This window comes from Callionymus lyra, chromosome 6, assembly GCF_982586985.1.
Source record: "Callionymus lyra chromosome 6, fCalLyr1.hap1.1, whole genome shotgun sequence".
In the NCBI taxonomy this organism is placed as follows: Eukaryota; Metazoa; Chordata; class Actinopteri; order Syngnathiformes; family Callionymidae; genus Callionymus; species Callionymus lyra.
The window spans coordinates 30,718,952-30,745,158 of NC_141823.1; the positions used below are offsets into that span (position 1 = coordinate 30,718,952).

The window sequence follows — 26,207 nt, forward strand, 5'->3', positions numbered from 1 at the left end:
AAACAAATACAACCTTTCAATGTAGAAATATTGTTTTAATTAAAAAAAAATAATAAATGCTTAAAAAATACAACATTTAAATTATCATTTTAAAAAAAGGGGTAAGGGGGAGAAGGGCAGATTTTATGACATCTAGTGGAAAATGTGAGTACTGCATTCAAATGTCAAAATTAGTTTTGCTGTGATGAGGAGAATATACAATTAATTGAAACCAAATTGTTACAAAGTGTTTTTAAAAATAAATAAAAAATAACACACAGCATTTTTCTTAGCATATTTTAACAATATTGTCGAAGGAGGCTGGTGCGAGCGTGAGCCATGCGAACTCTCGCGATAACACCCGCCGGTCACTCATGTACTACCGGTTGGATCCGCGAGCACTTCCTAGACGCGCTTCTCTCGACGCGTGACTGCTGACCTGACCGCAGCAGCACTTGTTACACACGCTGGAAAAATGTTTCTTTTGTCGAACAGAGTGAGATGTTTGGCGTTCACGGCGGCGCGCGTGTACAGCAGCGGCGCTGCGGCGAACATCAACCCCACAGTGTTCTTTGACATCTCTGCAGACAACGAGCCTCTCGGTCGAGTCACCTTCGAGGTGAACACGCACGTTTATTACTTTCTGTTCCTGACCTTTACTCTGTGTATCCTCTGATCTACTGCTACTTGCATCTTATTTTATGGTCGTTTTTATTCGGACCGATGTGAAAGAACTGGTCGTGTCGTTTTGAATGACCCTCAGGCCATTTTCTTTTTACATAACAGACTCGTACAGACACGTTTAGAATTTATCGTTGGTTTAAACTATTGTCTTTCGTGATAATCTGGATCTGAATGATGTTTTTCTCTTGCAGCTCAATGCTGATGTCGTGCCCAAGACTGCAGGTGAGAATATTTTTGGTTGTTTCAGTGAACATAAATCAAGAGTTGACCTACATTATTTTTTTATATGCATTTCTACCTATATATAGTCATTTTGCACATTATACAAAGTTACTGGGACTGTCCCTGGTTCATCACTGAGTTTTCTGCCTTTTTTAGTTGCTCCTGACAAAAGCAAACAGCTGCTGTTTTGAGCAGGATTATAATGCATGATGTCACCCTCATGTGTGTTAAAACTATCAAAAAATGTATTTGTTTTATTTTTGTTTATGCTATTTAAAGTTCAGTTATTCGATTTATTCAGTACCACCCTGTACTGTTATACATAAATTGAAAAACAAAACCAATAGTCTAAATGTATTTCTTTCACAGAAAACTTCCGAGCTCTCTGCACCGGAGAACATGGTTTTGGATACAAGGGATCCATTTTCCACCGGGTCATCCCACAGTTCATGTGTCAGGTAAGTCGGTCACTGAGTGGCACCTGGTTTGTGTCTCTGCAATTGCAAAGTTGCTCTTCAAGCTTTTTTTGTTTAGGGTGGAGACTTCACAAACCACAATGGAACTGGAGGAAAGTCAATTTACGGGTCGAAGTTCAATGATGAGAACTTTAATCTGAAGCACACTGGACCTGGTAAGAATAAAATTATTGTTTGAATTAATTCAGATTAATATAAGGCGAGATGGCCACTGTGTAGTAGTGTTTTAAGAAATATTTATTTAAAAAACTCTTTATATTGCACAGAAACTATGATATGGATCATATTTTATATATTTTTTAAATTGTATTTAAGGGGCGGTTGTAATTGTAAATGCTTTATTTACTTATACTGTCTTGACACAAAAGCTCTGACATTGAGATCAGTGAAGGTTACAGTTGTATTCGTTTACTTCAAGTAACAAAATACACCACACGGTGGCGGTGTTGGACTTGAATGACTGAACTATAGCGTTCATTTCACTTATGTTTTAATCTACAGGAATCTTGTCAATGGCCAACTCTGGATCCAACACCAATGGATCCCAGTTTTTCATCTGCACTTCTAAAACAGATTGGTAGGCAATGTTTGACTCACACAAACACATTCCTGTAAGCCTGTTTAATGAGCAATGTTATAAAATGCATATGAAGCAACATCTATACACCACAAATACTGTTTTTCTTTTTCGAAAAAGAAAACCCAAAACTTAAGTGTCATTAGTGCTTTTATGTTTCGTTTCCAAAACAAACAGTTGAGTAACTGCTCAAGTTTTATTGTTTACAATCTTTGTCTGCATTCACGTCATGTTCCATGTCATTTGTAAATATAGAGCTGTAGCTCGGATAAGCTTTGAACAAACATTTGCATCAGGAATACTTTAGTTCCAGCAGCCCTGTTTTGCATGTTCCCAAAAACATAAATATCGAAGTTGTCACTTTTTTAATATTTAACATCAAATCAGTATTGAAATGCATGACAATATATACCAATGAGCGTTTTTTTTGTATTTTTAATTATTTATCTTCGGTCAAAAGTTGATTATGACATTATGCGATGTATAAAAAGGGTTTAAAAAAAAAGTAGTTTAACTTTAATAGTATAAATGTGGCTAAATTGATTAAGCAAGAATACTTTAGGATTTCAACAGTAGTTCAATATACATATAAATCCTGTTTATTGCCCAAACTAGGTTTAAGTTAAGCAAGATATAAAGACTCGATCTTCACTCCCAATCATTCAGTTGTGTATAATGTTTGCCTGAGATGATCTATTATGATTATTGGCATTGATCCTGAATAAAAAGTTGAAGGAAGATGGTCAAAGATATAAAAATAATGTACCTGATACAACTTTATTAATCTGTCAGCATCATTTGTCATTGTGGAATTCTCGCGTCTACAATGTTGACACCAGAGCAGATCTGACGATACAGACAAATGTATGATTTTTCTTCACCAGGCTGGACGGCAGACATGTTGTGTTTGGCAGTGTGAAGGAGGGGATGAACGTGCTCAAGAAAGTGGAGGCTCTGGGCTCTCGGTCTGGTCGCACGTCTAAGAAGATCACAGTAACGGAGTGTGGGGAGCTGAAATAAAGCTGCTCTAATGTGATCTACTGCTGGAATTCAAGTCTATGAAAAAAGCTAAATACTCATCAGGAAACCACTAACCCACTTGAGTGAGTGTGGGATGGAAAATGTGAATAAATATAAAAAGGATGAATAACTACTTGAAAATAATAATCTGATTTAATAAATGTTTTTTCTACTGCATTTTTGCTCTTGGGTCAATCGTATTGGATCAATTGCAGGTGATGATGTTCACTTTTCCCTGGTAAAGAGTGGAGCGTCAGCGATTTGTTGGAGACAAAACACAATATGCCTGAATGATCTTCACAGCTGATCACATGAGCTAACCTACATCATGTGTCTCAATAGAAGCATCCAAAGTGAGTTTGAATAGAGGGAGTCAGATGGTGTAAACATTGGTGAGTTTGGTGACATTACATTTCTGAGCTACACATTTTTCATATATTTGAAGGTATTTTAGATTCACGTCTTTTGGAGTCTGATCAAGTTAATCATTGTATTAGAGAAACTAAAGAGATGATCTTATTTAGATTTAAACAAGTGGAGGACACATCTTCCACACCTTTCTTCTGAATATTGCATGCATCTCTGTTGACCACCCTGGGAGAGGTGTTTGCACTGGCTCCGCCCACTTTAGATCAGGGTTAAAGCCCACAGGTAATCTGCACTCTGACAAACCATTGCTGTTTCAACTGATTAATATCTAAATTTGGGAGAATATATTCACCACGTGATGTTCCTGCCTCTAAGATGGAATCATTTCATGGCCCGTATGTGAAGAAAGCTACAGAAGGATGACATCGTCTGGATTTAGCAGTTCATCCCCTGCTTTCCCTGTGGCTTTTTGGAAAGGAGTTATGGAATATATTTAGTAGTTCAAGGTGTTTGACTAAGGAGGAGTAAGTATGGCTGTTAAACTTAGAACAAACTTGGATTAGAGGACTGCTCGGCGGAGAAGGATTATTGCCTGGTTTGATCCCCAAGGACTCTGACTTTAACACAGAACATGATGAAAATTACTTAATGGCTTCAGGTCCAAAACAATCTCAAAAGTTGATGTTCACATGAACAAAAATGAACTTTTTCACGAACAGTATCCATCAAAACAAAGCAAGCATTTTCAAGATGAAAGGTATACAAATTGATTCTTAGTACCAACACCCAGTAGAAAACAAAACTATTATTTGTAACAAAGATATATATATATACACATGTACAATCCAGAATAAAGTAAATGTACAAACACAAACAAATAATAATGGTTATTTTCACTCATTAGAAACAAAGTAAAGACACAAACGTACATTTTATAGAAAGAACTCAAATTCACAGTTTGTACTGTAGAGGGATTATCAGAAGCAAAGAACGTTAAAGAACAATTTTGAGCCATAACATGAAGGTGTCACTGAGTGTCACGGCAGTAGAAGCCCAGGACTTTACACTTCTCACACAGCTGCTGTGGATGTTCTTTCGTGTGATCCACTGGTTTGTCTTGCTTCTCAAGGGGGCGCTGAAACAGTCATTTCATTACCTGATGTATACAAATACATGCAAAACTCAGACAGAACATTATGACCATCTTAAGGTTTTATAACTTAACTTGTTCCAGATTGTGACGCATGCTGTTGCCAAGAATATTTTGACAGTGTTAGGTTTGTAAGAAGCCAAACTTAGACTTTCTTTAATTTAGTTTGAACTACTGTTTTAGACGTTTGTTCTGAAGTTTAGAAGGAATAGTTGACGTTAAAAACCCAGCCTATGAATCGCTAAATTGAATCAACTGTCAGGTCTGCAGTAAGAAAACAAGTTTAATGTGTGAAGGTTGTAGTTTATCAGGGTGTGGCTATGACCTTTGACATTAATACTCATGGCGTATTATGAAATAGTCTTAATTGTTGATCATATTTGAAAGACGCAGTTACAGTACCTGTTTGTTTGGGTAGACGTTGATGTGGCACTTGATACAATCTTGTCCCATGTTGGCCCAGGAATTGGCGCTCTTCCACTTCCTCTTGCATTTAGGGCACTTGTACTCACCAAAACATCGTACCTTCCCCTGATAGGGAGTTAGACCTTTCCTTTTGGGTCGACCCTACACAAAGATTGACATAAGAACAAGGTTTAATGCAGGCAGGGATGGTCAGTCTTGTGTTTTTTCAAGTGTACGTTGATAAATTATTTTGTGGACAACAAACATGGAATAGCCTGAAGTTAATTAATGGATTCTTAAAATTGCACAGAAATCATTTAAATGTATTATTTATAACAGTCTGAAGCCCTAGTCAATGACACTCTCACAACATGTAATCATGTTTTAACTTCTGTTTAATAAAGTCTGTCATTCAACAGCGTTGCCAGTTTCACTGACGTGTTTTCTGTGCAATGACAATAAAAGAAAATGTCTAAGTCTTTTTATATTAAATAATATTTAAACTAATATGCACTTGGTGAGAGAATTTTCATAGATCTGATATTCAAACAAGCTTAATCTGAAAGCAGATATGAAAGTAATTATTACCTCCGCCAAGGACGTTATATGATCTTATAGAATACATGTTAAACCAGTCCTGTCGCCACAGTCTGCATCTCAGTTTGTTTACAAAATGAGAGAAAAGCTCTTGTGGTGGTGCTTTTCTCTTTCCAGAAGCTTGAAAAATTAATCCAGGACTTCAGCCAACGAGAGAAATGACTGGAGCCAAATACAACTGCCGCTCAGACATACTGCCTTAAGGCAGTTTTCTGGTCACGGGGTGGCTGGGGGGTCAGCCGGACAAAGTCGCCTTGTGAGAAACATTTAATTTCATGGCCAGGTCGGAATCGTAGTGTTCCTCTGTGCAACCATGGCTGTTCAAAATTAAACCGATCATCCCAGAAAATGTTGAGAAGAAAAAAGATTTCAGGCAAGTGATATGACTATTAGCATTTGTCTGTCTGTTAGCATGACCACTCAAAAAACAGCTGTACGGATCTCAAGGTAATTTGCAGATATAACTGCCTGAATAGGTTCCCGAATAGAAGTCGTCTCTTTGAGAAGCACATTGCAACACTGTGTATCATCACTTCATGAGCTATGTTTCTTCTCGCTCAACAAGTACCACTGATTCCATCTGGTATTTCAAACTCATGTAAGTAAGTTTGGCTAAAAAGTAAGGCATAGACGACTTCTCATTTTCACCAGCTGAGCTCCAATTGAAGGGCAGATGAGGCCCCCGACTTACACAGGGGACCTGTGGGAGGCTAGAGAAGCAATACCTCAGGCTCTTGGTCTGCCCTTGCAGAACCACAACCACATTTCAACACACAAAGATCTGAGCAGCAAATCAAACCCAGATGAAAATTGTAATTGTACCATTGAATCGTGTAACAAATCACGATAAATCATCCGGACACTACTGGTTTGAAGCACAGGACATAGAGATGTTAACTCGCCATTCTATTAATCTTACCCTTTGTTTGATATACACGAAAGACAATTGTGGAGGAAGAAACTTCAGTTTTGACTGACAAAACAGGGTGTGTTTCCACCATTTGCCTCATGTATTTGTTGTTTTGTATTTGTTGTTTTGTCAGTCAGAAAATAATCAGGTGAGGAAGTTTTGATCCGACACATTTGGTTATTTATGTGATGATGCATTCAGCTTCAAATTCAGAGACAACTCAAGTGACTATTATTGGATTCTCAAAAAAACAGGTAACAATTAAAACATCCTACTCAGCATTAAAGTTTAGTTTTACTAGTTCAGTGACAGAACTCAATTTAACTTTACTTATGCTAGACTATTTCTAATCCAGACAAGGGAGACCACACTTCTAATCCTTTTCACTCATTCTTAGATCCATATCATACCAGAGCATGTTTATTAGCGTTTAACTGACACCGGTTATCAAAGGAAGACTTTCTGGCAGACATTCCTGACTCTATCTGAGCTAATCTTCTCCAGCTGATTATCAGAGCAAAAAAGCTTCACCAGACTTTTTTTTATCTGTAGTGAAAACAAAAGGACCAAAGCAGGAGGAACCAGACGCTCGACAAATAATTCTTTCATGCTCGGTTGCAACATCCAAGTCAAGCGAAGAGAAGGATCGTTGTCTTTAACGGAAGTTTTGAACACCAGAGTTGAAGCTTTAATTGTTCTTTTCTGTCTAAGTAGAATCATAACATATTGTCGGTTAAACATTGGGCCTCCCAGCTATTTGGGGCAAGATGTGAGGGATCCCCTGAACATGCCCCCAAACTTACATACAAAACAAAATTCAGTCACACACAATTTACAATTCTAAAGTTATAATATGAAGAAAGAAGTGAATCTTGTGTCTTGAAATACGTTTGCGAGGTGTTGAATGCAGCAAAGTTGTTTAGCTGCATATCTTTATTACATTCATGTATTTTGGGCTGCAACGCCATGTTCAGGAGAGCTGAAAACCTTTACAGAATCACTGAACCAATTTAGACACCTAAATGGATTCTGTGCAAACTGTACAGACATTTGAGATGCTTGAGAAAATGTGCAATTTCTACTGTGATACTGCTTTAATATTTGATATTAACAAAACAGTTTAGAATGGAAGTGTTCTGATAAATTAAGTGAAATGAAGTCAGTCATTACTTTATAATAGATTTTATCTGTCAGGATAATCTTAGGTTATCTTGTTGAAGCCAGCTGAAGTTTGAGAACCTGAGATCCCATTCTCTTCTCTGATCCCACCACTATCCCTCTCTCTTATCTTTTCTTTCTATCGTCTCAACGATCCACACATCTGTCCCCCCCCAACATCCTGTTTTAGACCAACCCAGCCCAAGTCCTTCTAGTTAAAAGTTGAATAATGTTTGCTTTAAACAGTCATTCTACAAGTTATTATCTTTTCAAGGACCAAACTTCCACTACGAGAGAGTAATCCTTCCTTTGTACAATCACTTCCAGGACACCCACCCACTTCCTGCCTGACTGGCTGATGTCAACGACACAATGTGGATGAGGCCTCCAAGGAGAACCAAATAGACCGACAGAAACAGACAAGGATGGAGACAACTCCAGCCAAGTAAAGAGGGTTGAACAATAAAGTCAAACTTCCTGACGCCTGCTTCCAAAGCCCCTCTTAGGAAACAATGCTTCCCTTATCGAGCCAAAGTTCTCCTCACTGAACCCCATTGACTGCGAGAGAGTTGAGCTTCTGTGGAGTCAACAACTTGTATCAGAAGTAAAAAGAGTTTCACAAGCTACAGCATCATTCGGAGAATGGAAGCAGAGTGTTGTGCAACAGAGAGCGGAGTTGAAGCAGCATGCCTTTGTGATGATGACAGCCATACGGTCAGTGTAGAGGACTGAAACACGAGCAGCACATGCACAGCTCTGACATCATGGTTCTGAGGATGAGAAACAGGCTGCACAGATCGTTTCCAGATTGTTCTCATATTTTAGGGCGTGGATACACAGAGCACTGTAAACACATCAGTGTTTTTGAAATCTGAAATTCCGATATAATCACTTGAGCATTGAAAACTCCACAAAGAAGAGCAGTTGAGCATCACTTTTACACTTAAACGTTTATGTTATGGTGCATGTGTGCAAAATATCTCTTATGTTGTTGCTGGTCCACGCAGTTGTGTAGTGTTTCTACAGGCAGTCACAACAATCACTCCTGCACTGTGTACTCAGTAATTGGCTTAACAAATCCAAATTCATATTAAACAAGTTAATTTAAAAAGCTTAAATTGTTCATTCCAGTATTTACATTTTTGCAGCTTGACCCACATTCAGCTGAGGACAGACATTTGTTGTTTACCCACTATCAACAATACATCAGGAAGAACCAGGTTGACCTCTTCAGGGTCTTACTTTTTTCCCCTACATATTCACCTTCACCCAATATTTATGGATCATTTAGGCAGCCTGTCAACCCACATTACATACTAGTGTGAGCGGTCATCAAATAAGTGGGGGAAAATAAAGTTTTTATATATTTAAACATTTTGTAGATTTTGAAACATAAAGGAGAAGATATCAATGTTTTCATAATGTTTTTGTATGTATAAAAATGTAATTAAACAAATACCACTGTTCCAAATCTTTAAAGGTCTTTAAAAATATGAAGACGCAGATATCTAGACACATTCAAATGAAGGATATTTAGCTTGTTAGCTACTGGTTGTCTGAAAATGTACGTTGTAAAATAAATAATAATAAATAACTAATCAGAAATAATACAATTTGCCAGAGAGTAAGAGGTGAATGCCACTATAACACCCTGCAGTCACATCCTTTTAATGTAATGTCTGCCTCAATTAACTAGTTTAAACTAAAGAAACCGAAGATTTCCTCCATTCTTCAAGTTTAATAAGTAAATAAGATTTGCACATGTTTGTATTGAATTTCTTGAGTTAGAGAAACAGTTCTCCTCGGAGTGGTATGATCGTTTGTATCTTTGTGAAAATGTATTTATCCATCACTAATTAGTTTGAATGTTCTTTGTTTCTTGGTTTGAAAATATTGAACATTTAAACAACTTCAAACTTTTTAAAGTCAGTGTTTCTCCTCAACGCATTCCTTATTTTTGTTTCAGACATGACGGTTCTATTTTTCTTTGGGATGAAAATAGACTAACTGCTTTGGGGGTCACACTAATCAAGTGTTTAATCTGATTTTAATTTATTGATCACTTACATGTTGGTTCGGGAACACCTTCAGAAATAATGGCCATGTTGAGAGGCTGAAGATCACAAGTTCAGAACTTGAGAACCCTTATGTTCCACATCTGAGACTCGGCAGAGCTTTTGAGGGCCCCTTTGCTTCATGTATGGTTGTTAAACACACTCACACTCACTTCCTGTATAGTTTCTCTCATCTTACTGATCCATGACATTCCTTGATGTAGTACGAGGAGTACCTCAATGGAAAAAACTTATAACACCAAATAATTGTAAAAATTAAGGGCTTATTTTGAAGTTGATGATGATTGTGTATTTTAGTTCAAATCTTTATATAATCGGCTCAAAATACAGTCAAATGTGTGCTGAACTTAATGTGGGGTTTTATTTTTCAAATGATCTAAAATGTGTTTGGTTACAAATTCATTAAGTTGTTCTAACCAACACTTATTAAATATATATATTGTTAACAAAACATTCTGGTGTAAAAAAGATTGTTGTGGGTGAGTTTGTTGAAGTGTGTACTTGTTGGTCAGATAACTTACATCTAAACAGAGTTTGACCTGAAATTTTAATTTAAAATCTGTGCCTCTGAGTGACCAGCGTATAATATTGTCTGCAGACAGTTAATGTGTCTCCTCTTGTCCAGACTGGAACCGTCTGACAAGAACATAGATATGTGTGTGTGTGTGTGTTGGCTTCCTACTAACCTGTGTGTGTGTAGTTGTTCTTTCTACTGAACCATTCTTGTTTTGCAGTACCTGCAAAAGTTAAGATTTAAACATAACGTTCTCCAGCAGCTGATGAAAGTTTCACTTGATCTTCTGTGGTCAGCTAGTGGATCATGTCCATCACATGGTTCAGATATCAGATGTTTCCCTCAGAGCAGGATCGATGTGAGGACCACAGCTGCGCATCCAGCAGAGGTAATATTTCTCTGCTGTTTGTAGTGGAGGTCAAACTCAGTTCCTCAGCGTAACCCATCATCTCGCATTAGTGCCAGCTCTGTGATTAAACTGGCATCTGCTTCTCATTACCAACCAGCCATGGCACTCAGAAATGTTCCGAGGAATTCTTGAGGATGGATAAAAGTAAATACAAACACACCAACCAAAGTAGCATTGCTTCACAGGACTACACAGAACCTCGTTTAGAGAGATAAAATATGTCTCAAAAGTCATTTTTAAAAAATGGTCATTTTAAGGCCATTAGCGCTAGCTGGTAATAAAAGTATTACTCACCTGAGGGCAATCTCTGATGTAGTGGCCTTTGGTGAAACACAGGTGGCACAGGTAGTTAGGAGGGAGTTGTTTGCTCGGTCTGTGTGAGTCACAGGAAAGTGAGAGCTCAGAGAAGTTGTCCGCCAGAGTGCTGAGGCCATCCACGATGTTGTTGTGAGACATCGGAGGTGAGCCTCTGTGTGAAACCTGCCAGGAAGATCAAAATGATTACATGTTTTCAATTAAAACTCTAAAATGAATAAACCAGCAGGAGATTTTGGCAATAACCTCAGGCTTGACTTTGAAGATTAAATAAATAAATTACAGATGTTCCCTTTCTATGTAAGGACTATTAAAGTTGTTTTGCTTTATACATTTTAAATCATAATTATTTTGTAATAATTCAATTAATTCCAACCAATGAACCAAGTGTTGTGCTTCACTGTGAAACAGATCCAATGTAATTTTATACAAACAACAGACCCCAATGAAACCAAAACTAGCCAGTGGTGAATAATGGAATGAGTGAGCCAATATACCAACCCGGAATAAAGATTTTTTTTTTAAACGAAGCTAGTAATTAGTTAACAAACGATACTCAAAAAAATATACGATATATATACGATACTAAAAAATCACTCAGTCCCTGAGATACACTAAATTCTTTATAAAAACATTGAAACAATATTCCATAAACTAGTGGGCAAACTAATGGAAGAATATACAAAAAAACAAAGAATGCAAACACAAAAAGAAGATAGTGCTCTAAATAACTGTTAAAGCACGGAACTGATCATTTGTTTTCAATGACAACTGGAGAAAATCTACGTCAGGTCAACTATTCATATCTGCACCATCACAACTGTGGTCATTGTTTCGCAGAGGACAAGAGTAATATGGAGAGAAATTGGCCATGAAAGACTTGGAGAATGACCTCAATCCTTTTCAATCAAAATTGCTCTTTTAATTAATCCTGTTGAAGTTCAAAAAATATATGTTGAATTGCATTTTTTTTCTTCTTGTTGCAAGTTTGAAGATGTGTTTTTAAGGTTGAGAATGAATTGATTACTTGACAACTGAATGTATTTAACACATTTGGCAAGAACACTGAGGCAGCCAATCTGCTAAAATAACCTGAGACATTCAAATATTCTGGACTGAATTTACCAAAATAAAAAAATAAAAGATGGCTGCTGATGGTGTGGAGGAAATACTTGTTGTAGAATCTCAGTGTGGGTCAACCATAGAAGGTCATGACAGATAACATAAGAACATTATGGTTATAAAAAGTTGACTTGAGGTTGTCAGTGTACCTCTCTGTCGTAGCCATGCAACTCGCTGCTCAGGTGGAAGATGTTGTCCAGATAGTTGAAGCTCAGGTCTCTTGTGATGCTCTTGTGGGTCTTCAAGTCTCCAGGAAAAATGTCCTCCCTCAGCCCACCGGTGTCGCTGCGATGGTGGTCCTGCAGAGACATGTAGACCCAGTTGAACAGCTGCGATGGCCGACAGACGGGGAGACTGGTCTCCATGGTGGACGTCATGATGTCGCTGGACGGCCGAGGAAGCAGCTCGTCTGGACCCCACTCAGACTGTCCCCTCCTCAGCTCAACGGTCCACATGTGGAGTCCCGGAGGAAAGAGGAGGGGCTTGAGAGGAAAGTTGAACTTCATCCATCGGACAGTAACTTCCATGATCTGGACTTGAAAATGCCACAGATGTTCTAGTGTAACTCTCACAGTAAACACTGTTTACACTAGATCAGCTCATAGTTAAAATGAGAAATAAAAAAGACACTACAAGTTGAAGTTGAAAAAAAGTATTGACCTAAAAACAGACTGCCCTCAAGTGGTGAGGTGTATTCTCGCACCTCCATTATAATAAGAAGTATATTGTATCTCTATTTTGCCACAATATGGTATGGTCTGTTATCCCTATATGGTCTGTATTAATACCCTAAAATGTCTGCTGTTTTTTTTTTTTAAATAGATCATTAAGGATCTCAACAATTTCCCGAAGTAGATATTTTATCTATCTAGCCTTGAATATACAGTAAATAGTGAATAACTTCAACTACATTGAGTTTGCACTCATTATTGAATTCTTGTAACACATCAAATTGATATATCAGGAATCTGCGTAGGTTTTTTATTTCGTGTTTTAATTTTATTTTGTAGGATCAACTACTTCAAGAGCCAACCACACAGGATGTCTTAATAAACGTATTCTATTGTTCAACCTACACCAAAAACAGAATAAATGCTACTTAAAATGATTCTTAAATTTCCTATTATGGTGACAATTTAATTATGAGATCTCTTAACACTTCATTCTCCAGCAGGAGAACATAAGATGGTTTTACTCACTAACATGTGGCTAACATCGCGTAACCATAGTGATGGAATACTCATGTGATTTTTTTATTTACTTGTTTTAGTTCAACATTTCAATCGAAACTAGTATTTTGGAAATGGTATATTTAAAACCACCGTGTGAAAAACTTCGTCTTCGTCGCCATGGTAACTTTAAGAGAGGTGATGGTGCGCGAGTGTGGGCAGTCACGTGTGCGTGTTTGTGTTCGTGTTCGTGTTTTTCCAAGGTTGTGTTACTTCTGCTGCAGGGCGGAAACAGGGCTGAAGACACACCCTCTTCCCGTCTGACCCTCGAAGCTTCTCGCTCTGCGGCTCAGCTCGACGGTAAGTCAAATGTTTTCACTCTAAAGCAAGAATCGAGCTGACTAACCCACACGAACTGCACTGGGACGTTTACAAGATGCTGTGATATTAATCCTGGGGTTTGTTTGTTTCTTATTCTAGCGCGTTTGTGACGTTTAAAAAAAGCTACGCCTTAATAAAAAAAAAACGAACGTTAACTTCCGCATCGTAACATCCATTAGTACCGTTATTGACGTTTGAACCAATGCTATTTTAGTAAACTGACATGTTGTTGTACGCTAGCCTTCTGTGTCAAGAGATTAAGTGCGAAATGCTAATAAGTAGCTAAAACTATTATGTAACGTTTATGGACTCCCGGAAAAAAGAGTGTTTAAACGTATAGTCCACATTAATGTCATCAATGTATCTCGATATTTCATGCTTGACATTGATGCATACTAAAAAGAGGAAACTTATTCTATTAAATTCGAATTTTTTAATAGTTTCAAAGTACTCCTTATTAATTTTGAAGATCTTTAAAGGTTCCTATGTCTTAAAATAATTGTCCACCATTTTATTTATAAATCATTTGTGCTCCCTTAGCAAAAAAATAAACATGTTTAAGGGTACTATGGGAGTACTGGTTTTCTACTAGAATTGAAGTAGTATACTTGGTTCACATCTGACATACTATATTTCGAAATGGTACTTAGGTTCTTGGTTCAGTATTCTACTTTTTTTTTATTGTGCAACTATATGATTGTGTTGACCCAGAAGTTAAGAGTGCAAAGGATTATGGGAATGTGTGATGGCAGAAATTTGGACTTTTGTTGTTAGATCCACTTTCTTTTTACTGCACTTTGTTCTTGTTCTTGTTTTATGATTCTATCGTCTGTGTTGCTGTGTGTTGGAAAAACAATTTCCCAAAGAAGATCTACAGAGATCAATAAAGTTTATAAGTCTATCTACACACATATGCTTTGAGGTATTACCCCCATTATTAATCTAAGTATGGTCATATAGGGCTGAAGTTAAGGTTTATATCTTGTAGTACTTGTGATCATTTGCATTACCTTAATGAACCTTAAAGAAATACAAACAATTAATTCTTAAACATTCAACCTGCCTTATTTATTGATCAAGGTTAAGCATAAAAAGCTTGAAAGGGCTGTTATTGTGAAAACCTAACTCTCCTGACTCACTGACATGTTTCAAATGTTGAAGTCTTCCTCTTCAAGATGCAGTAAGTCCCTCATCATGACCATCTTTTGAAGTAACTTTAAGTTCTCCTCCGTCTGAAATCTCAGCGAACAAGAGGTTACAAGACACATACTGAAGAGTACAATAAAGGTCCGAGATCAATTTATGTGGCACTCAAACTACACATTAGTTGCCCCTTAAGCTTGCTGGTTTACAACGCGCTTGAGTATTAAATGTAGTGCATTTTACCATAATGCATACTATAGGTATATACTTGCATGTTAAAAATGAATAAACTTTATTTTACTACAAGTACATACACCTACTTCCTGGTCTAGAAAGGCGCTATATAAATAGAGATTATTATTATTATTATTATTATTATTATACCTATACTTAAGTATTCTTGATATAATGAACTTCAAGTTACTACTACAAGCTACTTTTTGCTACTGGTTGATACAAATGTCATATCCATCAGATGGCTGAAGGTCATCACATTCATCCACAATCTCACTACCACAACATGTATATAATAATTAAAATACAAACTTCACAGGTGTTAAATATATACATGATCATTAGAATAGAAACCGGAATCAAATATATGATTTCCGGTTAAAAATATTAAGTTGCAACTTGATATAAATGGTTCTTTAAAAATATTTTTAAAAGATCCTTATTTGTTTATCTGTATCAGGACTACACTGGAAACAAATCTTCATACAATAATTTCCACATTTCCCTTCTTCTGTCTGTAAACCTCAGGTCCTGAAAATGAGTTACCCAGGATACCCACCACAGTCTGGGGGATACCCCCCACAAGCTGGCGGATACCCTCCTCAACAGGGCTACCCTTCAGCAATGGGTGGCTACCCTCCACAGGCAGGGGGGTACCCTCCACAGGCGGGTGGCTACCCACCCCAAGCTGGAGGTTACCCACCCCAGGCTGGAGGTTATCCCCCTGGAGCTGGCGGCTTCCCACCACAAGCTGGTGGATATCCTTCTCCTGGAGGATTCCCTCAGCAGCCTGGTGGTTACCAACAACCCCCAGGAGCTGGAGGTTACCAACAACCCCCAGGAGCTGGAGGTTACCAACAACCCCCTGGAGCTGGGGGATACCAACAACACCCTGGAGCTGGGGGTTACCAACAACCACCAGGAGCTGGAGGTTACCAACAACCTCAAGGTGCTGGAGGCTATCCATCTATGCCTCAACAAGGTGAGGCACAATTAGAATACAAACGTTCATTTACATCCAACTGAGGGTCGGGGGTGGGTACTTAAATTTCCTCAGGTGCCACATTTGGAAGAAAATAAATGTATATATGCCAATAAAAAAAATTATAAACCAATTATTTCAAAATTGAATAAAATGTTATTTCTAATCATGATCTCAACAATAACAATAATTATCTTGAGGAGCAATAAAGGAGTATTGGATCCAAATTATGTTTTATTTAATTTCATTGCAAGATGATTTAAAGTCATACTACTTTACAAAATACTTTATTATGAGATTAAAGTTGTACTAAATGCTTTATTACAAGATTAAAGTCGTACAAAATGCATGTGTAGACAGACAGACAGACAGACAGACAGACAGACCGACCGACGGGTAGATTTTATTAATCCCTCGGAAATCTCCTTCGGGAAACTGGGTTTCCAGTTCACAGCAAACGATAGATTCATAAAAGGACAAAGCGAAAGGGATGACAAACTCCAAATATAAAAAACATGGATGAAAGGAAATGCGCAAAGAAAAGGATACAAAGATTAAAATGGAATAGAATACAGCATCCTTTCACTCCGCCCCTGCACTTAAACTCAGAAATATTCAGCCTAATAGCACGAGGAATCAATGAGTCCCTTCCCTGTACAACTTCCATTTGAGAAGCTCTACATTTTCTCAAATGGATGTGTCTCAAGCCTTACTTATGATCGTGACTCTCTGTTTAGTATCAGAGAGTTGATGGAGGACTTCTATACACGGGACAGTTACGAACAAGCGTTTCCTCTTCTCCTCTTCTTTCTCATCGACTCGGACTCGCTGGAGTATTTGCTGCTCTGTAAGGGGCCAGGCAAAGTCCTCAGGAAATCAAGGAGAAGAGGCTTGCGTGTCGGGTTCCAGGTCAAGAGAAGAAGCGCTAAACACTTCTGCGCTCTGGCATCCTCGGTATCTGTGCTTGATTCCTCTCTCTGAAATCTGTAACAGCGTGGCAGCTCTGCCGTTTGCCTGCAACTCAACGGAGATCCTGGAGCCTACACACTCAGTGTTTTTTATCACCTCTTTGTACCTTCCTATTTACACATGCTGCCTGCGCGGTCCAGCCTTAACCCACGTGACCGCTGGAGAAGCCTCCTACAAGTCCGGCTGCGTTCTGTTGTCACTTCCTCCGTGATGTCATCAACTCTGCACATCGGCCTGTTGAATGCTTGGTCCATTGAAATTGAATCCTTTTCACTAAATGGTCTCTCCACCAGTAGAAAGCTGCATTTATTGTGTCTTTCAGAGACATGTCAGAAAGAGGAAGAGTTTATTCATCTTAATGAACTGTTTCCTGCTGGTTGCTCTGTTGTCGGGAAGCCCTGTCCCTGTCATGACGGTCCAGCTGTTGTTTATAGAGACAGGTGTACATACAAAGTGACTCAGACACAGGAATTCACTTCTTTTGAGTCCCAGATGATCATGGTGGGTTCTTCAAGACCTTTCTATTGTGTGTCAGTCTACGGACTCCTGGTCCTGCTGCTGTGTTTTTAAAGAATTTTAGGGACGTTTGATTCTCCATTATGAAAATGGAATATGTTCTTATTCTTGGTTATTCTTTAATTTTCATATTGATGACAACACATCTTGCTGTGCAAGGAAACTTTGAACTTTAACTGAAGCTTTTAACTTTGATCAGCATGTTTCTGAGCTCACTCAGCACAAAGGCCACATTTTAGACTTTTATTCTTGGCCCAGACATTTCTAATGTATCTGTCCATGACATTGTTTAAAGCTAGCCACAAAAGTTAGGTCTTAGAAGCGTGTAATCTTTACCCATACTGCGATACTTTGTTTTTTTGCCATGTTGACCCTCTTTTCTTCAGTGATTTCCTTATTGTGGACAATTATATTTGCAAGTTGTGACTGTTCAATCGAACTTGACAATACAGAAATAAAGTTCCCCTTGACATATGAAGATCTCCTGAGCCTGAAGAGACTTTGTCGAAAGACTGAGCGTCTCTGCAAGTCCACTCACCTTGAGGTGCACAGACTTCACCTCAGGCATCTGATGTCCTCTTACAATGAGAAGATGGAAACTGCCAGATCTGATTACATTCACAAACTGTTAACAGTAAATAAGAAAAAACCCAAAGTGTTGTTTGACACCATTAATTCTCTCATAGGTCCTGCTGCTCCAATCACCCCTGTTTTTGTCATGAAACCATCCTCTTGCTCATCCAACCTCCTTCCGTGTAGGCTCATTATTAAAGTGTTTGGGTTACCAAAATGGAAAACCTCTCCCTTTCTACAGGTTTTTCATAATGCATTTAAGCATGCCGTTGTGGAGCCTTTACTCACGTTGTCTCCGAGCAGCTGTCATTGTTCCTGGATCAGAGCAACATGCATGAGTTCAGTCTGCAAACATCGCTCTACGGAGACAGCCTTACTCAAAGTGTCCAATGACGTCATAATTCTCTTAGAACTGTCCTCAGCCTTTGACGCCGTTGATCACCAGATCCTGCTGAGAAGACTGAGGGATGAAGTCGGACTGTCAGGGTCTGTTACATTGGTAGTTATACCCTCTGGGCAGAGTTTAAGTGTGTCAGCCAATCGAATAAGGTCTGAATCAGCAGATCTGTTGTGTGGAGTCCCTCAAGGTTCTGTTTTGGGTCCTTTATTATTTTTGCTGTACTTCACCTGGGTAAAATCATTCAGAGATTTCCTGATGTTTCTTACCACATTTTTTGCTGATGACATCCAGCTCTACTGCTTGTTTAATTCTTGGAGGCTGAACAGCTTAGTCAATTGCTTGCTAGAAATCAAACAATGGCTAAGTTAAAACATAAGGGCTAAATGTGGGCAAAACTGAAAATCTGGTTATTGAGCCTGATGATAAAATTCCAGGGTTGAGTCAGTAAGTGGGCGACTTACTATAGGTCAGTCTGTCAAACTGAGCCTGAGAAACCTGGGTGTTGTATCTGACAAAGACATGTCTGTAGTTTAGGGGTCGACAACCCGCAGCTCTTTCAGCCCCCTGATGCGGCTCATTCAGTTTTTTGTTATAAAAAAATAAAAAAATAAGTATAAGTCAAAAAGTGGGAATTTTATTTAAATGTTTCATACCATTTTTCCAATGATGCATTAAAAACGCATTGTGACCCTAGTCTGTGAAAGGCGCTTTACAAATAATTACTAATTAATTATTAAATAATTACTTCCTTACTTACTTTATTACTGGATTAAGGTCATACAAATATACCATTTCACTGTGTTAACAAGTAGTTCGGGATAACTTTAGGGTCCCTGTTGGTGTGATGTACTTCCACATTTTGTGACGACCAATTCCGTCAATGCAGGCATTTATTCTAATATAATGAAGGCTTGGGCTTATCATAGGAGTCCATTTGCCACAGAGCGTTGGACCCTACAGTTTTACTGACGACTTTTGAGAGACTACAAAACCTCTTTTGACCGCACGTGGCACAATTTGTTCTAAATCCGTCTGGTTCTTTCATCTTGCATCTTCTTTTTAAAGTCTGTATGCTGGATGCTGATTTGCCAAAAAATTAAGGATTCCCTTACCTGTAAATCAGGCCCCATAATATAGCTTAATAAAATAGGACCTTTAATTAAGTTTTTTGTACAACTTTAATCTCATAATAAAGTATTTTTGTAAGTCTTTTATCTCATAATAAATTTATTTTATAAAATAAAATAAACCTCGAGTGGCCCTTATACTTTTTCATAAGAAATATTACCAAAAAGGACAAGGAAAAGAAAAGGGTATAAAATAATTAAAGTATATTATATTTAGAGTTTATGCAATAATTAATACAAATTTAGCTGATTCCGTCCTACACTGATTTAATTTTTATTAAGTAGGCATCTAGTATGACTACGCATTAGCACAAAACGTACCGAATAATATTCATCAATTCACCCAAGTGTTATGATCACTTTTGTGAGTTTCATTGTAGTGTTTCTTTGCAGGTGGAGGATGGGGAGCTGCACCAGGTGGCTACGGAGCGGTACTTGACATCATACTTACTAGAATAGTTCTAAATAGCATTTTCTATTGGATCTCTCACGTTCAACAACAACAAATGTCTTCTGTTTTTAGCCAGGAGGAGCTCCCCAGGGATACTCAGGAGGTCCTACTAATCCCTCAATGCCTGCTTATGGAAGTGGAGTTCCAGCCAACCCTCAGGCACCGGCCATTCCAGTAAGTTCCAGCAGCTGTTCCACTGTATCTTACCTTAATGCCTGCTATTAATGTGTTCTGCTGTTATTATTAGAAAGGCTTCAGGGGATCTATTAAGGACTATCCAGGGGCAGATCCTCTCAGAGATGTGGAAGTTCTGCGAAAGGCCATGAAGGGCTTTGGTAGGTCTCCTTTGAGTTGAATGAAGCCACTTATTTGTTGTAGTTTGTCTTTTCTAAGATGTTCATTTATGTCTATGGCCATGACAGTGACATGCTTTTTGGTTATAAGGCTTTAAAACGTGTTTCAAGAATTAATTTCAAATTCATATATAGGAATATCTAAGAAAAGTGGTCATTGAACGATTGTTTTTAATTGTATTATTTATTTTTTGAAAGAAGGAAGTGTTAATGAGAATTTAGCAGATTAATAATATAGATGGATGGATAGATAAACTTTATTACTGTACAATGATAAAGTCTCTCTACCATTTACAGCAATTATAAAAAGCAAAAGTCAATTTATTAGATATATTTTAGTCATCACAGTTTTAATCACGTCTGAATTCTGTACTAATGAAGAGAAAATAACGGGAAATGTAAAAACAAGCTACATTCAAACCTCTAGTTGTTTTATTTTAATTCACCTTCTTGACGAGTGAATACACATTAGAGAAACAAGTTTGCATTAAAAATAAGATGGGAGTTTTATTCTTATCTTGTTCGGTTGATACTCTAGCAACATTATTACGGTTATTCCCACTCAATTTTACCAATTTTATCATTTATGTCACCTTCACACTGTTCCTTTTTTGGGGTCTTGATCTTTTTGTATCTTGTCCATAGTCTTACTCTATACACAGTATGTCTTCAATACAAATTGTGTTTTGGTTGGGCATGGCTGCTTTTTTTGTTTTGAATGTGACTTAAAACATAAGTCCATCTGTCAGATCTAAAATGTAGTATAAACGTGTAGTGATTGTCACAAACAGGCACAGATGAAAACGCCATCATTGAACTCCTGGGAAGTCGAAGCAACAAGCAAAGGGTTCCGATGGTCTCAGCCTACAAAACCACTTATGGAAAGGTACTTTTCTGAAGACTCGGGAGTTCAAAGGCTCTCTTGCAGTATTGTTTTATGGAGATACTTTTACTTTTCATTGTGTCTTTATGTAACAGTGTTTATGTTGATGGTCACCATGTTACAGTTGTTTTTCTTGAACATGATTGAACATTTTCTTTCCTGTGTTCCTGTCAGGACTTGTCTCATGATCTGAAGTCTGAGCTCACTGGAAACTTTGAGAAGCTGGTTCTTGCCATGTTGAAGAGCCCTACGCAATTTGACGCATCAGAGTGCAGAGAGGCCATCAAGGTTGGAATTTCTCATTATTGCTCATGCTATGATTATGGGCTTTGGCACAACCAGTTTGTTTGACTCATGGAATGGAGACATCAAGAGATTATTTTTAGACAAGATGAGTCAGACAGATACAACTCATCTGTTCCAATACTGACTAACGGTTTTACTTGCTCTTGTTTTTTTTAAGGGTGCAGGAACCGATGAAGCATGTTTGATTGAGATTCTCTCTTCTCGCTCTAATGCTGAGATCCGTGAAATTACAAGGATCTACAAAGCTGGTAAGATATGGATACTTTTCCTCATAGCAGAGACTTTGACACAATAGATTTTATTATATCAATTTCCCAGACACTTTTGAGCAAAAAGATGATAGTATTCTGGAAACTGTTTGAATATATCGATCAAAGGGCCAAATACAGTAAATGTTATTTTTGGTATCGTATCAAAAAAGACAGAACATACGGACAAAAAAGGCCACACAAAGTTATTCAATGTTTAATTATTGTCTATGTTTCTAATTCTTATTTGTTTAAGAAAAAAAGGAAAAAATTGTTAGGATCATGTGTTTAATATTCATTCAAAGTTTTTGTTAGAAATAAAGCTATTATGAACATGTAGCATTTGAAATAAAAATGTTAATGTCACATAAAATAAAGCAAAAACAATTTAATAAGATTTGTCTGTCCACTGTTTTTCCTTAAATCTATATGTAAACAAATGATATAAATATGGCCAATAATTAAAAGATTCCACAGCAGACAGGACCATGAGATTGGGATCTAAGAAGATTCACAAGTTGATTTGTGTGCTTTCTACTTTGCTTTGTTTTTGCCTTGTTATTGTTAAGTAGGAATAAATTACATTTTCCAAGTTCTAAATGTGCCTTTACATTTTTTTTCAGATTATGGAAAAAGCCTGGAGGACGCCATCACCAGTGATACGTCCGGTCATTTCCGTCGACTGTTGGTTTCTCTTTGTCAGGTGGATATTGTTGACCACAATGTTGATACGTGTTTGGGGGGAAAATCCATTATTTCGAATGTATTATTATGTGCGTCTGAAGTAATATTTTTGTTCCACATGTGCATTTGTTTTCTCCAGGGTAACCGTGATGAGAGGGAGCATGTTGACATTTCTGTGGCCAAACAGGATGCTCAGGTATGAGCTACTAGAGTCACTATGTTGTTGCTGTACATTCCTCAGTTGACTTGTGTGTCTCTGAACAGAAACTGTACGCTGCTGGTGAAAACAAAGTGGGAACAGATGAGTCTCAGTTCAATGCCATCCTCTGTGCTCGCAGCAAGTCTCACCTTCGGGCAGGTGTGTTTCGAAACATTCTTTCATCTCCCTGCAGTCGAGTTGTTCCAGTCTCAACTGTGGTTTGCTCTGTCCTCAGTCTTCCAGGAGTACCAGCAGATGTGCGGGCGAGACATTGAGAAGAGTATCTGCAGGGAATTGTCTGGAAATCTGGAGTCAGGCATGGTGGCTGTTGGTATGTCCTACTTTTTTTAAATGTCTTAAATAATATATTTTCATTAAATGAAGTTTAGGTAAACACTAAAGAATGCTTGTGTGATGTAATCATATTTCAGTGTGTGAACATTCCTCATAATCTTATCTCTGTTATATTCTGGGAGAAGTGCAACCCACCTAGTTATCAGTAACATCAAGCACATATTAAAATGAAGCCAATAAGTTTAATATTTTCATATGACTCAATTCAACCCTGCAATCTTTTGTGTTCTGCTTACTTGTCTTATCATTTGTATAAGAACTGCAGCTGCTGTGAACTTTTGCTTTTGTGTTTTTCTGTGGCTTTGGTTTTCTCCACACAGTTCCTTTTTTGTAAGTACTGCTACTTTATACAGCGCTTCCCACAACAATTACTTAACATGATGACACGTCAGTCTAAAACATCATCAAAAGTCTCAGAATTTGCTAGAGACTAAATAATTTATTAACGTTGTGTTTAAGTCCTTTTTTATTTTTATCTCTGCTATGAATGTGTTTTTTTTCATGGTCACTGCTTCATAAATTAATATTTTTATAGTACTGAAAACATTTTTCTGGTGATTTAAAAAAAACAACATCTTTTACTTCCAGTGAAATGCATCAAGAACACTCCAGCCTACTTTGCTGAGAGACTCCACAAGGCCATGCAGGTAAACAGGACAACAATATTCCTCCAAAGGCTTTAAAGACAATATAAAGAGTTAACTCTTGGTGGAGTTGATGCTTTTTGCCGCTTTTGTCTGAATGGAGGTTAGCAATGTGCTATGAATATGATTAGAATATTATGTTGGTTTTTTGCCATCCGCTTGTATGGAGCTTGTCCTTCTTAGTTCTTGTGTCACGGAAATAGTTTTACTGATTTGGTGGAAGTATGCTGTTCAGAAAAGTGTCTCCTGGGCCATTTGTTTCTCTTGTTTGCACAGATAAACTTTCATTGTTACTTGTATAGATTTAATGAGGTTAGCAGTCAGTCAGTCAGCATGAGGAGAAGTGTTAACCTATACATGTCAAACTGTTGTTTTCTGCTACTGACTGACACACAATGCTTGATTTGTGTCTCATGCTGTAGGTATTTCAGTCAAAGTTATAGATAGTGATGGAGCAGGTTAATAAAGGAGCCCCAATCCTAAATCAGAAGAGTGTTGCTCTCTGCGTTTTCTATTCAAGATTAATTTCTATTCACATCTTGTGTGTTTAAAAGGGGGCAGGGACAAAGGACCAAACCCTCATCCGCATCATGGTGTCCCGCTCTGAGGTGGACATGCTGGACATCAGAAAGGAGTATGTCAAGACCTATGGAAAGTCCCTTTACACTCACATCTCAGTAAGTCTCCACTTGTAGTCCACAGTGACCTTCATGTGCAGTATTTTTGCTCAGGGTGTTGTGTTTCCAGGGTGATACTTCTGGAGACTACAAGAAGCTGTTGTTGAAGCTCTGTGGAGGCAGCGACTAGACGACCATGAAGAATCCTGGACAGGACAACTTAAATCTGCCATACAACTGTTCTACATTAAATCTATATCAAGCATTATATTTGTTTTCTCTATAACCATAGATGCCACATAGAGCTTGTTAGTTAATTTGTTTGTAGTAATTGAATTGTTCACACTGATTGAAAGCAGATAATCCGTCAACTAACAATATTTTTTCAAGCTGTAAGCAGCTTAAATTTGATATAAAGATGAAGTTTTTGTTATTAATAAATGTCTGGTGTTTCACATTTAGAAAAGCACTTCCAATTGAAGCAACTGACATCCAAAAAACTTGGGTGCTGGTTAAAGTGCAAGTTTCTGAACGCTAGTTCTGATAGATGGTCCTCTCGATGGTCCATACATAGATGTGCCTAACGATACTAATAATGTTTGTGATTAGATGACTATCAGAGGTTTAAATATAGCTGAACACAACGATGAATGATAAAAAAAAAAACGTGTACCTCAACATGGTTTATATTTCATCATAAGCTCAGCCTTACAAAGCATTGGTCCACTTGGTGCAGTGTTTGGACTCTTTGATGTTGTAGACATAAAGTCCACTTTTAACCATGCTTTTCACCATCAATAACAAACTCTGTTGGCCACAGGGCTGCAAATGTTGTGATGTTGAACAAGTCTAAGGTTAACTAAGGATTAGATAAATCATTTTCTACTTGCATTGTAAGCCAATTGAATTGTGTTTGCGACATATATCCAGTGGTTAAATCACATTTCATGTTTTTTATCATTATGTATCTATGCAACCTAACATGCTCCACCACTGTATGTTTGCTTTCTATAGCCAAAGTTTCAATAGAGGTTCATACAAACTACAAACCTTCGTGTCAATATGAGCAAGTGTCTTTCCGTCAGTGTGAATGTCTTCTCACCTTCTGCCACTAGAGTGCGTTCTTTTGCCAATAATTGTTTTAAGCTATATCTAGTTTGCAGCTCTAACCCTGTTGTGCCACATATACATTTTTTGAAATGAAGAACACTCTCATAGAGCATCGTCATGGGAAGTGCCTTGTAATAATTTTGCAAACATTGCTCACGTCAATAAACAAAAAAACATCCGTATTTTCGAGTTTATTTTGTTTGCATTGTGTTGCAGATGAGCACCATCTATTTCTCACATGCATGTATTTGAACAGAAGTGAGAAGTGTGGCTTACGTAAGCCATGTGTGTGCTTTGTTTTGTAATGAGGGTAGGGGGGGGGGGGGGGGCTCAGGTTTGTTTTGCAGCCTGACACAGAAAACAGTTTTGAAGACTATAAATAGGTCTTGTGGTTTAATTTTCTGATGTGGTTTGTTGTCCTCACTGGCCCTGAGAGTGGATGTCTCACAGGGAATGTGATGGGCAGGTTATGGAGTCCACTAAACCCCTCTCACGGCTCACCTTTTGTCCTCTTCACTCTTTCTCTCACACATTATCAAAATGAAAACCGTCCTGCAGACAAAGTGAGATGAATATTTGATGTCAAGATTTACTCCGGGGAGTGTCTGGTAAATCTCCAGATATATAGGTCAAATTTGACGAACCCTTTTAGAGACACCGCACAGAGTAAGCATTTAAATTATGAATATGAGGAAGGGAATATTGTGTGCGACAGAGCTCAGACCAAGGTTGGAGGTTCAATTCCAACCAGATATGTCTCACTGTGTCGATGAGCAAGACACTTAACCATGGCACGCTGCTTCGCAGCCTACTCCCACCAGTGATCAGGTGGGTAAATGTTTGACTTGCTGAAAAGAAGAGAAAGCACAATATAAGTCAGAA

At 37.9% G+C, this 26,207-nt stretch overlaps 3 protein-coding genes across 5 annotated transcripts; 2 read left to right on the forward strand and 1 right to left on the reverse strand.

Annotated features, from left to right (window-relative positions):
* Nucleotides 1–370: 370 nt before the first annotated feature.
* Nucleotides 371–3,135, forward strand: ppifb (peptidylprolyl isomerase Fb). Its single transcript, XM_087792734.1, has 6 exons — nucleotides 371–598; nucleotides 855–885; nucleotides 1,255–1,343; nucleotides 1,420–1,516; nucleotides 1,863–1,938; nucleotides 2,823–3,135. Exons 1-6 carry the CDS (start codon nucleotides 455–457, stop codon nucleotides 2,956–2,958), a joined length of 573 nt encoding a protein of 190 aa, XP_087648860.1. The 5' UTR covers nucleotides 371–454; the 3' UTR covers nucleotides 2,959–3,135.
* Nucleotides 3,136–3,292: 157 nt separating this feature from the next.
* On the reverse strand, nucleotides 3,293–12,410 carry LOC148078169 (zinc finger CCHC domain-containing protein 24-like). 2 transcript variants are annotated; one of them, XM_087792732.1, is made up of 5 exons: nucleotides 12,132–12,410; nucleotides 10,840–11,025; nucleotides 10,309–10,359; nucleotides 4,880–5,044; nucleotides 3,293–4,462 (listed from the first exon to the last, which is right to left on the reverse strand). In XM_087792732.1, exons 1-5 carry the CDS (start codon nucleotides 12,357–12,359, stop codon nucleotides 4,355–4,357), a joined length of 738 nt encoding a protein of 245 aa, XP_087648858.1. In that variant the 5' UTR covers nucleotides 12,360–12,410; the 3' UTR covers nucleotides 3,293–4,354. The 2 variants fall into 2 exon arrangements, with proteins under 2 accessions (XP_087648858.1, XP_087648859.1); XM_087792733.1 differs by lacking the exon at nucleotides 10,309–10,359.
* Nucleotides 12,411–13,433: 1,023 nt separating this feature from the next.
* On the forward strand, nucleotides 13,434–25,507 carry LOC148078170 (annexin A4-like). Of its 2 annotated transcripts, none has more exons than XM_087792728.1 (15): nucleotides 13,434–13,511; nucleotides 15,438–15,891; nucleotides 19,870–19,907; nucleotides 20,000–20,101; nucleotides 20,175–20,262; nucleotides 21,072–21,166; nucleotides 21,338–21,451; nucleotides 21,627–21,717; nucleotides 22,341–22,420; nucleotides 22,541–22,597; nucleotides 22,666–22,759; nucleotides 22,836–22,931; nucleotides 23,543–23,601; nucleotides 24,153–24,275; nucleotides 24,346–25,507. In XM_087792728.1, exons 2-15 carry the CDS (start codon nucleotides 15,447–15,449, stop codon nucleotides 24,403–24,405), a joined length of 1,542 nt encoding a protein of 513 aa, XP_087648854.1. In that variant the 5' UTR covers nucleotides 13,434–13,511; nucleotides 15,438–15,446; the 3' UTR covers nucleotides 24,406–25,507. The 2 variants fall into 2 exon arrangements, with proteins under 2 accessions (XP_087648854.1, XP_087648855.1); XM_087792729.1 differs by lacking the exon at nucleotides 13,434–13,511 and adding an exon at nucleotides 13,590–13,609.
* Nucleotides 25,508–26,207: the final 700 nt, after the last annotated feature.